This window comes from Ananas comosus, linkage group 10, assembly GCF_001540865.1.
Source record: "Ananas comosus cultivar F153 linkage group 10, ASM154086v1, whole genome shotgun sequence".
In the NCBI taxonomy this organism is placed as follows: domain Eukaryota; kingdom Viridiplantae; phylum Streptophyta; class Magnoliopsida; order Poales; family Bromeliaceae; genus Ananas; species Ananas comosus.
In genome coordinates this window covers 10743343-10757466 of record NC_033630.1, presented here as the reverse complement: position 1 = coordinate 10757466, position 14124 = coordinate 10743343, and the positions used below count along the sequence as shown (strand labels likewise).

Below are 14124 nucleotides of genomic sequence, written 5' to 3'. Positions count from 1 at the left end.
TACTAATTTGAAACATCAAGAGTGGAGGATCAAACAGTAACCAAATCTGAAGTATATATCGATTATCCTATCTTTACTTTCTGATTCTTCTCAATAATTTTTATATAAAAAATAAATCAAGGCAAGTTCAGAAAAAAAAAAAAAAAAAAAAAAAAAAAAAAAAAAAAAAGAGCAACAACATATCATCAAAACAAGGGGAGATAAGTTAATATGAAATTGACGTATACAATACACACCATAGTTTGCAAACTTTATCGTAATGCATATCATTCTATATTACACCCAACACACTCTCATTTTATGTTGTACATGATAATTAAGTTGGTAATTAATCTTACAATATTAAACATATATGCTTGCTAAATATAACAAGCTATACATCAACTAGACTTAATNAAAAAAAAAAAAAAAAAAAGAAAAGAAAAAGAAAAAGCTACAATTAAAGATCTGCTCTGTATCTAATCATCTCTATCATCTGTCTCTCTCTTTAATTAATTTGTACTCTCGATCCTGTGAGGAGGCCACATTTAAATTTAATGCTTGGGAACGTCGTGGATGTGCTGCAGATGCCAAATGTCGTCGTGGTAATAATAGCAGTAGGAGCAGCAGAAGCTCTCCTCCTCCAAGAACGGCGCCGCCCCCGCCGCCGCCGCCGCCGCGCCGTGGAAGTGCTCGTCGGCGAAGGGGAACCACCCCAGGAGCGTCTCCTCCGCCACGCCCCACGAGCTCCACGCTCCCGCCACCTCCCCCGCCGGGTCCCACCCCGCCAGCTGCGGGGCCCACTCGATCTCCTGCTCCACCACCTCCGCCGCCGGCGACGGCGCCGGCGCCGGCGCCGGCGGCTTCTCCTCGGCGGCGGCGCGGACCTGCGGCTTCTGGGGGAGTTTCTGGTGCGCGTTCGGGGCCGCGTAGCGGCGCGCGGTTTTGGCGGGTGTTTGGGGTGGCGCGGGCTCTGCGCGGTTTCGCTTCATCTCTCTTTATCTCTCTCTCTCTCTCTCTCTCTCTTCTGTGTTTGAGTCAGAGAGAAAGATAATGGCGGGAAGGGTTAATAGAGGGGGGGGGTGAGTGTGGGGACATGACAATGGATTTGTGCACTCCTTTTATAGTAGGTATGGAAAAAAGAAAAAGAGCATTGGTGCCTTTTTCTGGTAATAAATAGGTATGAGGGATCACTGGATCCAGCTTATGTCTATTTTCCTCTCTTTTGTTTTTTTCTCTTTTGTTTAAGAGAAATTTTACTCGTACATTCCATAAGAATTGCAGTGGCAAGTAAAAAATTAATAATTTTTAAATATAGTGAGCTTAAAATATCCATTTTATGTAGTACGTACGGACATCGCGCCGAACACATATCTAATGTGGATATTTCTCAAATGCCCATTTAATGTCAATTCACAACGTAAATAATTAAAATATATATATATATATATATATATATATATATATATATATATTTTATTTTATTTTACTTTTTTATGTATTATAAATATAAGATAATAAATATTTTAACTTCTTGATGAATATATGTAATTTTTTTTAACAATATAAATAAATTATGTATGGTGCAGAAAATTTTTTTAAAATATATAAATTATTAATAAAAATTTTACTAACTTTCATTCGCACGAGAAATATAACAATATTTTACAAAATTAATATTTTATCTATAATAAATATATATTATTATATTAATAATATTATATTTTATAAGCAGCATTTATGTCGTGTCCGTGTCCTAATGTTTTGAAAACTACCGAGTTGCCGTGTCCAAATTGCGTTGTGTCTCGTATCGCGTGTCAATGTCCATAATGCCTAGTGTACATCTCACTTTGAAATGTACTACCTAATATTTTGAAAATTGCCGAGTGGTCGTGTCCAAATTGCGTTGTGTCTCGTATCGCGTGTCAGTGTCCATAATGCCTAGTGTACATCTCACTTGAAAATGTACTAATATTATTGCTTCCCTTAAACTTATTAAGAATTATAAAACGTGTTTTAAGTAAGGATAAATTACACTTTTGGCTCTCAAACTGTGAATAACGCTATACTTTGGTTCTTAAATTTTAACTTATTTTGATTTATTATTTGAAGTTTCTATATTGCGACACTGCTTGCAGTTCATCTAACCCATATCTTATTTATCCAGTCGTGTAAAAATATATATCGATTTTAATTGCGCATAGGTGCCTTTTATCTGTGTCTCGATTAGAATTCACAACTGAGATAGAGGGTTGAATTGAGTTTTTCTTTTTTTTTTTTCTTTGCTAAAGCTATAAAAAAAAGTTGGCAACTTATGAGGAAAATATATTTAGTTTATGTGATTAAACTCCACTAAGCATTATCACTATCGTCTACAAGGTTTATAAAGTTTTGCCTCTAAATTCAACATTCATTCTAAATATTAAGATTTAATATTTATTCAAAGATCGAGGAGAATTTTATGCCTACAATTTTAGTATAGAAAGTGTGAAGTGTTTATTATAAAAAAAAAAAAAAAATAGGTGAAATCTATGTGAGAATTTTCTATATTTTACTCCGCAGTAAATTATTATAGATCTACTCTTTAAACCTATACTCAAGATTATTTTTATCCTTGAACTTTTAAATGATGTATTTGAAAATATTAAAAATTGAATGCGTTTTTGGTACTAATTATGTACCATAAAATTTTGTCAACTAAAGTTAATGTATTCGTACATTCGTTGAACACCAATTTAGGGTTGTTCGTCCATTTCATACTTTTAATTATTCATTTAATCTCTAAATAAATAAGAAATTTTAATATATTATGAAGCTGATGAAAACTTTATCCGATGTAGACAATTATTATTTTTTTCTTTAATAGTAATGAAAATAAGAATATACATAAAATACTTTGACCTTTATATAACATTAAATTTCTAATAAAAAATATTTGAGGAAAATATTTGAGGAATAAAGTAGTTCTCAAAATCGGAAGAGTCGCTTTGCAATCACATCAATAAATTGCTCGCATTTGCTTGATTGGTATTCATAGAATTTGGATTCTAGGAACAAATTAGTAGGTAAAAAGTCTCCGGGAATTAAATATTGCAAGGTCAACTAATTAAATATTAATAAGAAAAAAATAATGTTTTGAAAATTTTGAAATCTTTTGTATTTTGAGATTCCTAAACTTCGACGACCCAAAACGTTGAACAAAAATTCTATAAGAAGCTTTTGTTAGTAGTTGTGCGCGAGGAGAAATTAGATGCTTTTTATTTAAGTTACAAAATAAAATCAAGGCGTGTTCGTTACGCACAAGTCACGATATCCATCAACTTTTTAGAGAGTCTGTACAGCAAATTTCGACATCATTCATTAATTTTTTGTATAAAACGTCGAGTTCACGCCGTACACAAACATTTACACTATTTACGTAAGATAAAGGAAACACATGGAACTACTAAAATAAAATTTCATTGTCTTTTTCAAATATCAGCGCCATGGTCAATTCGGCCGCCCACCTTCATATACCAAAGATGTACACCTTTGTCGAACTAATCAGTATTTCGATCTTTTTGAACAAACAAATTAATTTGGAAAAAAGAAAAATCTCAGAACCACCTAAAATATATTCGAACTCATTATCTAAGCATTAAAATCATGTGATTCATGACATGTGAGCCATATTTCGAGTGAAATGACGAGTTTGTTCTTTCGTGCGTTCCAATGGAAAATAAATTTTTTGTAGGATACAGACAATTTTTAACGTTTTAAAACTTTGATGATAGATAACTTTTTTTCTTAAACTTTTATGGTTCTAAAAAGTTCTTTTTTTAAGATATGTGTTCAAAATTTTGCCGACATGTGTAGAAAAAAAAAAAAGAAAAAAAAGACGCACGAGACGTACATAATCACGCAAGAACATGCACCAATTCATATCTATCAATTAAGATCTCAATTTTAGTCCCATATCTTTGCACTAATGATATAATCCACAGAGTTTCATCATGGAAGGTACTTAATTAAAGCTCTAACAAAGACATAAATAACAAAGTAGGGATATAATTCTCAACAGTCCCTAGTTATAGACTATTTTAAAAAAAATAAAAATAAAAAATAAAAAAAACTACATGGGACTACGTGTGTTGATGTGTTCCCTAAATCTTATAGGTACTAAAATAGGGGGTAGGAGCATGAAAAAAAAAATAATAATTAACTAATTAGGGGACCACACTAGTCTCTATCTCATCATATATATATATAATTATTGTTGGTTGGTAAGATTATGAGAAACCCCCTCAACTATAGGTCGTTTCAAAAAAGGTTCTTTTTGAAAGAATAATCCTAGAAGCTAAATGTCGCTTTCCCCTCCCGGAATCTTAGACGGGATCTGCCGACAGATCTGCCATACACATAGAGATTGAAAAAAAAAAAAAAAAAATCTCACAAATGTATGTACAACTTTCCACATCCAGATAATCAGTTAAGTAAACAATTTATATAAGGAGACATAATAACAATTAATAGTAGGCCAAAACATAACTAGATAAGTTTAATTAACATTCTATTTTGGATTTTCTCTTTATTTATAGATATTTCACATTTGCTAACCTTCACATGTACTTAAAAGCCGCATGATAAAATGAAGAAGCACAAGGACGCGAGAGCCGGATGCGCGAAGAACTCAATTGTTTGACAAGAGAAATTAAAAATTTATTAATCGAACTCTAGAAACTAATTACATTAACTGAACGACAAATATATGTATATATATAAACGATATATATTTCATTCCTACTATAAGGGCATGTTTGTTTCATGATTGGAATAGGAATGGAAAATGAAATTGGATTGTTTTGAAATGGAAAATGAAATGACGAATCATCCAAATATATTTGGTTCATTATTGGAATGAAAATCGGAATGAAAATTTAGAAAGTGTTTTGATTAAAAGAGAGAAAAGTGATGAAAGGGGAGGAGGTAGGTGTTGATAAAAAAGGATTTTGAATAGTTTATTTTGGAATGAGCGAATCTGGAATTCAAAGTCGGATTGGATCATAAATGGATTTGATCATTTCCACTCCGGAGTGGAATGGGAATCGGAATCTGATTCCTATAAAACAAACGGCAACTATCGGAATCAATGAATTTCATTCCGATTCCATAGTTTAAAGTAGGTGAACCAAACATGCTCTAATTGAAGGTACAAAATTTTAATATATATTTGAATCTAAATAAATTAGAAATAATCAAATAACCGGACTGAAAATAAAAAAATACAGAATCTTTCCAATAATAATCTAAAAATGTAAAAACAAAGGCATAAATAGTTGAATTTGGGTTCAACTTCTGAGATCTCGAGCGAAAAATTATGACCGTTTAAAAATTTTTCATGACGAATGTAAAATGTATTGAACTCACAAATTTTTATACCAGCTTGGTTGAATCATATTTTTCAAAAAACTTTAATGCTAAATTGGTTGCATCATTAACTAGTATAAATTGTAAACTTCACAGCTCTAACAACTTTTCGGCTATTCAAAAAACTCACAGTTATAACGTACAAAAGTTGAGCGATAGTCAAAAAGAGTGTCAATGGATCGAATTCAGAGCTGATTTTTAAAAATTTGAATCTGAACCCGATCACCAAATTCTGAAATCTAAACCCGAATCCGACAAATTTAAAAAATTCATATCTGAAATTCGAATCCGAACTCGAAATGATTATTTATCTTTATCATATTTCAAAACATATTAGTTAAATCTAAATTTTTAAAATACAAATTCAGCTTTCGGATTCAGGTCAGGCACAAACAAAATTCATACCCGAATCTAAATTCGTCGGATTTTTGTTATTTATATTTGTATGTATCTGAAACTACACCCATTGCGTTCAGATTCGGATATTGGTACCCATTGACATTCCTAGCTAATAGTCGGTGAAAATAATAATAATAATAATAAAGTGTTTTAAGTATGTATTTCTGGAGATAGAATTAGTGAGGGATCTCCACGCAAGTCTTACCTAATTATTGTATGTCAGGACGAAAGAAAGATGTCGGCAGCAGGCAGCAGGCAGCAGGCAGCAGGCGGCAGTTGAGGTTGGCTGGGGATTCCATGCCATGATTTGGGGACGGATAGCTTTCTGCACAACTGGCTGATATTGATATTGATAGATAAATTCATCGTCCATGTGCCTGTGCGGGGTATGTGAGAGACACAGTTAAGCTCATTGCATCTGTGTATCATCATCATCCACTTCACGTAACCCATGTGGTGGTCATTATTGTTTTAAGATTAATGAATTTGGGTGTACTTTATTGACGTCACTTATGAGGACCACCAGTTTCTTGTGGGTGAGTGGTATGGGATGGCTGCCAACTTGGTAGGCATCAAATATTAGTCGCCACCAACGTCTCATCTGTAAATCGTCGGCTTGTCGATCTGCTGCTGATTTTTTTTGTGTTTTTTGATAATATATTTTAGTCGTCTAAAAATTAGCAGTATATATATATATATAGTACTAAAATTTAAAGAGGTTGGCTCAACCATAGGATGAAGGACGGAAGATTCGAGTTATATATGCTTAACAATTCCTCTTCTATTAAATATTAACATAAAGGATGTATGTACGTACTCTTAAATATAAGAATATAGAAGTACTATTCTCTACTAATTTAAACTTTTTTTTTAAAAAAAAAAATAGCACGCTACCTATTTCATTCATTCAGACAATAAATTTAGCTATATAGAGTGAGAAAGAAGGTGCCTCAAGAGAAGATAAAATGAAAAGAAAAAATGTCTAAAAAAAAAGTATGAGAAGAGTAATAAAAAGATTAAAAAATAATTGCAGCATCAAATCGAGTACCCAAAATATAGGGATGTCACCTAGCTCCACAGAACTCAGTCCTTTCCGTTGCTAACTTAAACTTTTTATTTTATATAATTTAACATGATATCATAGTCAAAGACCCAGCCTGAGTTTGAGTTTCGTCAGGCTCATAGCATCATTAACCTTCTCTCACTTAATTGTTTTGGAGAAACAATGATTAAACATAAAAGCAAAAAAAAAAGACCATTCTCCACTAGTTTAAACTTTAAAGATCAAACAACATATCGTTGTTAATTTAAAGTTCACGTCATGTGCTCATCAAATAGTTTCGAACCCATAAGTGAGGAAGAGTTTTAAATACAAGAATATAAAAACACTATTATAATCTATTAGTTTAAGATTTCTTATAATTTAGCACGTAAATTTATTCTGCAGGAGAAAACTAACCGATTAATGAATCACTAATTTGACTGATTATATGCAGTATTCCGAATTCCAAAATTCATAGGTTTAACTCAAGTCTGTGATCTGGACAATATTATTAATTCATTGTCTGACTATTTTAAGTGGCCACTTCAATTAAACCTCTTTAGAAAACGGTAAGGGCGTTTTTGGTTCATCGATTTTTCACTAAGAAATCAGAATCGAAATAAATGAATCCGTTTTTGGGTATTTGCTATATGGGAGTTCCATTCTGATTTCGGTTTTCGGATGAATAAGAGTTTTCAAATCACCCTTTTTTCGAATCCGGCATAGGAGGCTAGATTGGAAGTTGAATCCTGACGGAAAAAATAAACTCTACGCAAATATCTCAATTATGTTTTATTTTTTTATTTAAACTAGATTTAATTATTGACTTTAATTTTTAATTAAAATATAAATTTAAAATTATAAATTAAATATTTTATTCTAGACTTTGATTTAGAAATTAAATTAAAGTAGAAATTCAATCAAACATTTTGAATGTGATCTATAAATTTAGATTTAACTTTAATTATAAATTTGAATTTGAATCAAATCAAAAATTACTATTATATTTTGAATTGTCCAATCAATTTTAAATTTTTTAAAAATTATATTTATTGATGTAAATTTTCAATATTTAACTTTTAGCTTAAATTTAAATTATAAATTTTATTTTATTTTTTGAGGTGGAAACTCAATTTTGAATTATTTTTATACTTTGTATTTTAATTTTAATTATTTTTATAATATTTTTTAAAATTATTGAGAGCACGATTCAACCATACCGATTTCGATTGTTATTCTGAACCAAATATATTAATTGGGAGGTTGTATCATTAATTCCGTTTTCGATACATGTCCATTTTGATTCCCATTTTCTATTTTGCTCTTTATTTTGAACCAAACGCACCATAAATTTAGGTAAAAATTACAACAGCATAGGCCAAACAATTCTACACAAAATTGCTGCGGCAACATGAAACCAATTCAAGATGTTGTCCAAATTAACAACTAATTAGAGAGTGATCAACTTTAATTAGAGGAGAAGAACTTTATTTTCTTTACATCTCTATTAATTTATAGGGCTTGAATTTGATAGGGATCGATATAAGTACAAGCTTGGTACTAGAAAAACAAAAAAAATATATATATATAAATGCGACTTAATTTTTATGATTTCTCTTCACTTAGAAAATATAGTTTTAAATGTGCCTCAAATAAAATAAACAAAAAAGAAAATGGTATATGATTTACGAGCAAAAGTTACGTACGCACAATCTCTTCTCCAAGGATCCATGCAAAATGGACTTATGATCGAGTTATGACTAGCCCGACCCAATTAAAAGCGTTCAGAGCCCATTATAATAAATTCTTATTTCTTATTAAAAAAATTTAATTAATTAAATTTCACTTCGAGAAATTCTTTTTACTTATTTATTTTGGAAAAAAATGTGTAGAGATTCCTTAAACTTTTAGCTTTTTAGCGAACAGGCATTTGAACTCTTAATTTTCACAATTAGAGAGATCTTAAATTTTTATCAAATAATTCAATAAGCTCATTTCTTCAATTGAAGTTATATATAACTTTTGTAGCTATTTTAATTGGTCAATGTTTTGCTTATAATCTAGTCAAAATTCAGTTCAATATACAATATATATTTATATATATTTTACTCTAACATACCAAAAATGAAAAACAAAAATCGACAGTTAGGTTTATCGTGTCTTTGATTTTCATGATTAATTATCAGAATTAAAAGAGAAAAATATAAGCATTTTGAAGTCTCACGAGATTATGTGCATGACATACAATCAAAATGATTGTATAATTGAGTAACTCAGAGGGACTTATTAAACTATTTGCTAAAGTTTAAGAAATTTAATTGGCAAAACTAAGTTTTAGGCACATATTTGCAAAAGCGCTAAAATTCAGGGGTCTTCATGCATTTTTTGCCACCTTTGGATGGATGGAGTGTAGGATCACATCTGATTGTTACAAAAATTTTTAGGGGCGATTTCAAATATGTGCAAAGTTATAAAATATTTTGTATATTTCTTTAAAATTGTCAATATTATTTTTGTTACTATAAATTAATGAATTAGATCATAAATAGCTAAGGGTTTTTGGCTAATTGGCCCCTAGTTATACCTAATTTTAAATATTTTGTGATATTATATAGGGCTAATAAATTTTTTTTCACGAAAAAATAACTCAATTTATTTTTATGTAGTTTATGAATGTATGTTTCGGTCCACTTACTATTATTTTTTTTCCTAATTATTGTATATGGATCCCATAAAGATCTTAATTAAAAACTAGTTAAAACTAAAGATATATTTCGTATGATTTTTGTGAATCGATTTTCTACTTTGTCTAATTTCGTATGATTTTTTTGTTTAGTAGAAGTTTACTTTAATTGTTTGCTTGATTAGTTTCTATATTATTATATATATAATATATAATATATATATATATATATATATTATAATATATATATATATATATAATATATATATATATATATACTAGTAAAATGTACGTGCAAATGCACATAATAATTATTAGAAAAGTTATAATTTTTTTAAATTATTTTTAATTTTAGGCCATATTTTATATGATTGCCAAATATGTATCTAAAAAATTTAAAATAATAAATCACGCAATTAAGAAAGATATGCTTTAATGATAAATAATTAACAATAATCTCTAATGCAAAAATTACTTTTGAAATTAAATAGAAAAATAAAATCTGTTAGGAAATAAATTTTTGAAATTAAATAGAAAAATAAAATCCGTTATCTTAAAAAGAAAATATATTTTGAAATTAAATAGATAATATCTAAAAAAGATATTTTAAATAAAATTGGAAATATCTTTTATAGGATTTTCACACCGTAATCTGTTATAGAAAACTTACTTTTGAATTAAATAGAAAAATTTATATTTAGGATTTTCACAACAGTAATCTGTTATAGATAACTTATGTATTCATTGCTGTTCTATTTCTATTTTTATTCTTATGTTTAAAATTTTTCGTACGGAAAGAGAAAAATGGGCGCTAATTTTTCCGCCGAAAAATGGATCTGTCGACAGACCCAAATTTGAATATACGTGCTTTTATATATAGTATAGATATATATATATCTAGCGTACATTTAATTGTATCCATAACATTTTCAAGCAAAATATCATTAAGTTTATTAAAAAGTTATAGATAATAGGTGATGCACAAAATGAATTTATATTAAATTTTTACCAGTATTGTTTTCAATTTGAATATTATAATAATTTTTCTAAATTAGAAGAATATTTTTTATATTGACATTTTGGAGTGATTTCTATGTAATTAACCATTGAAGGGTTTATTATATTATATATATATATATATATATATATATATATTATAATTATATATATAGAGAGAGAGAGAGAGAGAGAGAGAGAGAGAGAGGAGAGAGACTATATGCTATCGAAAGCACGGAGTCTTCCGTGCTTCCAACTCGTTTTCGATGTTGCGACTTTCGAATCGTTATCGCCGTTAAACTTGATCTAGAGTATTTGGAGTACCTAGAAAATAAATTTTATTACTTTTCGATATCATTTGCCTAGTAATCGAATGGGCTCAAAATTAACAAATTTCAATGGCCGTAGTGAGCCGTTTGCAAGTTTAACGGTGTAGAAATATCCAAATCACGTGAAATTTTGATAGAAAATTTTTTATACTATATAAAACAAGATCAATATCTTTGATTTAAAATTTTAATGTCATATTATTATATTTTGTAAGATTTTTATTTTCAGCCGTTAATTTTGAGCCCCTTCGTTCACTAGGCAAATGATATCGTAAAATCATAAAATTTATTTTCTAGGTACTTTAAATACTCTAAATCAAGTTTAACGGAGCCGATCGACGATTTGAAAGTCGCAACATCGAAAATGAGCTGGAAGCACGGAAAGCTCCGTACTTCTGATAGCATAGCAGCCTCACTCTATATATATATATATATATATATATATATATGGAGTTAATCCAAATTTTTGTGTGGTTTGAAATAGTCTCCTCTATCCAAAAAGCACACCATCATGATAACCACCCCAAATTTTTGTATGGCTTAAAATAGCCTCCTAGGTAACAAGGGATCTGGCTCATTTAATGCTATAATTAAATGTAAGGATCATTGATTAGGGCCTATATTGTTGAAAACGACTTATAAATATAAAGAGGGTCGTATTTATAAAAATAATAACCATAGATGATAATTTAATAATATTTCCAAGGAAAAGGTAATATGTATATCTTAAAAGACATACATAACTTACATCCCTCCATCCAAAAATTCGCAAAATTTTTTAAGATTTTAATATTTGTAAAAAAAGAAAAAAGAACTGATAAGACAAAGAGCTAGGCGTTGGATGAATAGGATATAAGATTGGCAGATACTTCCTGTACATCTAAAATGGGGTGTAGATCTTACACTTCAAAGTCTAACATTGATAAAAATCTAGATTATTTAAGTAAAAATAATAAAAAATTGATGTGACAAGTAGATCAGTATTAATGATTTTGGAATGGAGTGAGTGTAAGATGTACACTCATTTTGGAGTGTACATATAGCGTGGCTCTATTTAAAAAAATACTCTTTTAACGTTTCAAGTTTTTCAAGTATAGCCCTAAAGTTAAATTCTGTTAAGTGAACTATTAGAAACAATTATTATCTCTATAAAATTACTATTTTTATCCTTTCAAATATATATTTTTCTATCGCCGCCAACTCTTTTTTATTTTTCCTTAAATTAGGGACAAAATGAAATATTTTGACTTCTTCCCATTCAAATAAACCATTCTACTGTTACCAACTTTTTTTTATTTGCTCTTAAGTCAGCAGCAAAAGAGGCATTTTAATTTTGTTTTCTTTAAACTTTGGTGGAAATTTAACTCGGGTTTAATCCAAAATGACTTAACAGGTATTAAAAATAGAGGTATTTTTAAATAACAAAAAAATATACGAGAGGTATATTTGAAACAAAAATTATATCAAATATTTCAAAATTTTTGAGTGGTAAATAGAAAATTATCTCTAAAATTTACATTTCCTTTTTGAGGTGCACCAATACTTTTTTGATAGTCATAAATTATTTTTTTGCAAAATGTTAATCATGCAAAATCAATAAGATGATAACATAAATTAAATCTTTATAGAAAATTAGAAAGGTAATTTTATTTGACTACTTACATTCAACTCCATTAGTTAAAAAAATCTCAGAATTAAAAGCAACTAAAAAAATAAAAAAATAAAAAAAATTCAACTGGTGCGTTCCATAAAGACTCAAATGGTTTATTTCTTTACGTTTAAGCAGCCGATTTGGACGATTCGACGGAGATTTTTCAACACTTAATAAACTTTTATGAGTCGTTTGAATCACGTTATCTAAAATTTTTACGTATTAAAAGATTAACAAAAAAAATTTTCGCAATAATCAAATTATTAAAAATAGTATAATTATTTTTTTGAGAAAAAGGTAGCATGCTACCCGTTTCTTTTATTTTATTTAGAAATAACTTAGCTGAAAATGTGAAAACTGTATAATTATTGTATTTATTTCGTACAATTACCACATTTGGTTTAACAATAATATTTTAGTAATACAGATTCTGCATAATTTATAAGATTTTTCGCGATTACCACGTCTATCCTTAAGAATTTTATTTGCCTACATATTTACCATTTTGAATTTAAAATTTGGATTTAAATCTAAATTTTATATTTTAAATTTAAAGTTTATAATTTACTATTTAAAATAAAAATTTGAATTTGAATTTGAATTCACAATTTGATTTCAAATTTACATTTAGATTTGAAATTTGAAATTAAATTTAGATTTTAAATTTATTTTTAAACTAAAACATATAATTTAATTTAAATATGAACTCAAAAGTAAAATTTAAATCAAAATTTGAATCCAAAATTAAAATTTGAATTTTAAATCAATTACAATTTTAAATGTAAAGTATAAAATTTAATTTGAAATTTAAATTTTAAAATAAATTTAGATGTAAATTTATATCGAAGGTAGTATGGAAATTCAAATTTATGAGTACGTCGTTAATCGAATTCTTTCTTTTGGACGGAATTCTATTCCTTTCCGATCAAAAATTTTATACCAGATTACTAAAGGGGCTATCTGATTCCTTGGAAAAATGTGAAAGGAAAATTTTAAGAAAAAATTTATTCGTAAAAAATGATCTTTTAGTTTTCCCCTGTTTATAAGAAAAAGGAAAAACTTTAAACCTCATGTGGTTTCGTACTTTTTTATTTTAGTACCCTATGGTTTAAAGTGTATCAAGTTAGTATCCTGTAATTTCGCACATTCTCGCTTTAGTATTCTGTGGTTTAAGGTGTATCAAGTTAGTATCCTGTGATTTCGCACATTCTCACTTTAGTATTATGTGGTTTAAAGTGTATCAAGTTAGTATCCTGTAGTTTCGCACTTTCTCACTTTAGTATCCTGTGGTTTAAAGTGTATCAAGTTAGTACCCTGTGATTTTATTTTTGTATCAAGTTAGTATCTTATGGTTTTATTTTTGTATCAAGTTAGTACTCTGTGGTTTTGTAAACCACAGGGTACTAAAGTGAGAAAGTGCGAAACCACGGGATACTAAAGTGAGAAAGTGTGAAACCACATGGTACTAAATTGATACACTTTAAACCACAAGGTACTAAAGTGAAAAAGTGCAAACGGGTACTAACTTTATACACTTTAAACCACAGGGTACGAAAGTGAAAAAAAGTGAAACCACAAGAGGGTTATTTAAAGTTTTTCCTAAGAAAAATAAGCTTATGAAAAACTTTTTTATACAAAT

General features: G+C 28.9%; 1 protein-coding gene across 1 annotated transcript; it reads right to left on the bottom strand.

Annotated features, from left to right (window-relative positions):
- On the bottom strand, positions 397-1083 carry LOC109716531. The gene has a single exon (XM_020242039.1). The coding sequence runs from the start codon at positions 969-971 to the stop codon at positions 534-536; it is 438 nt and encodes a 145-aa protein (XP_020097628.1). The 5' UTR covers positions 972-1083; the 3' UTR covers positions 397-533.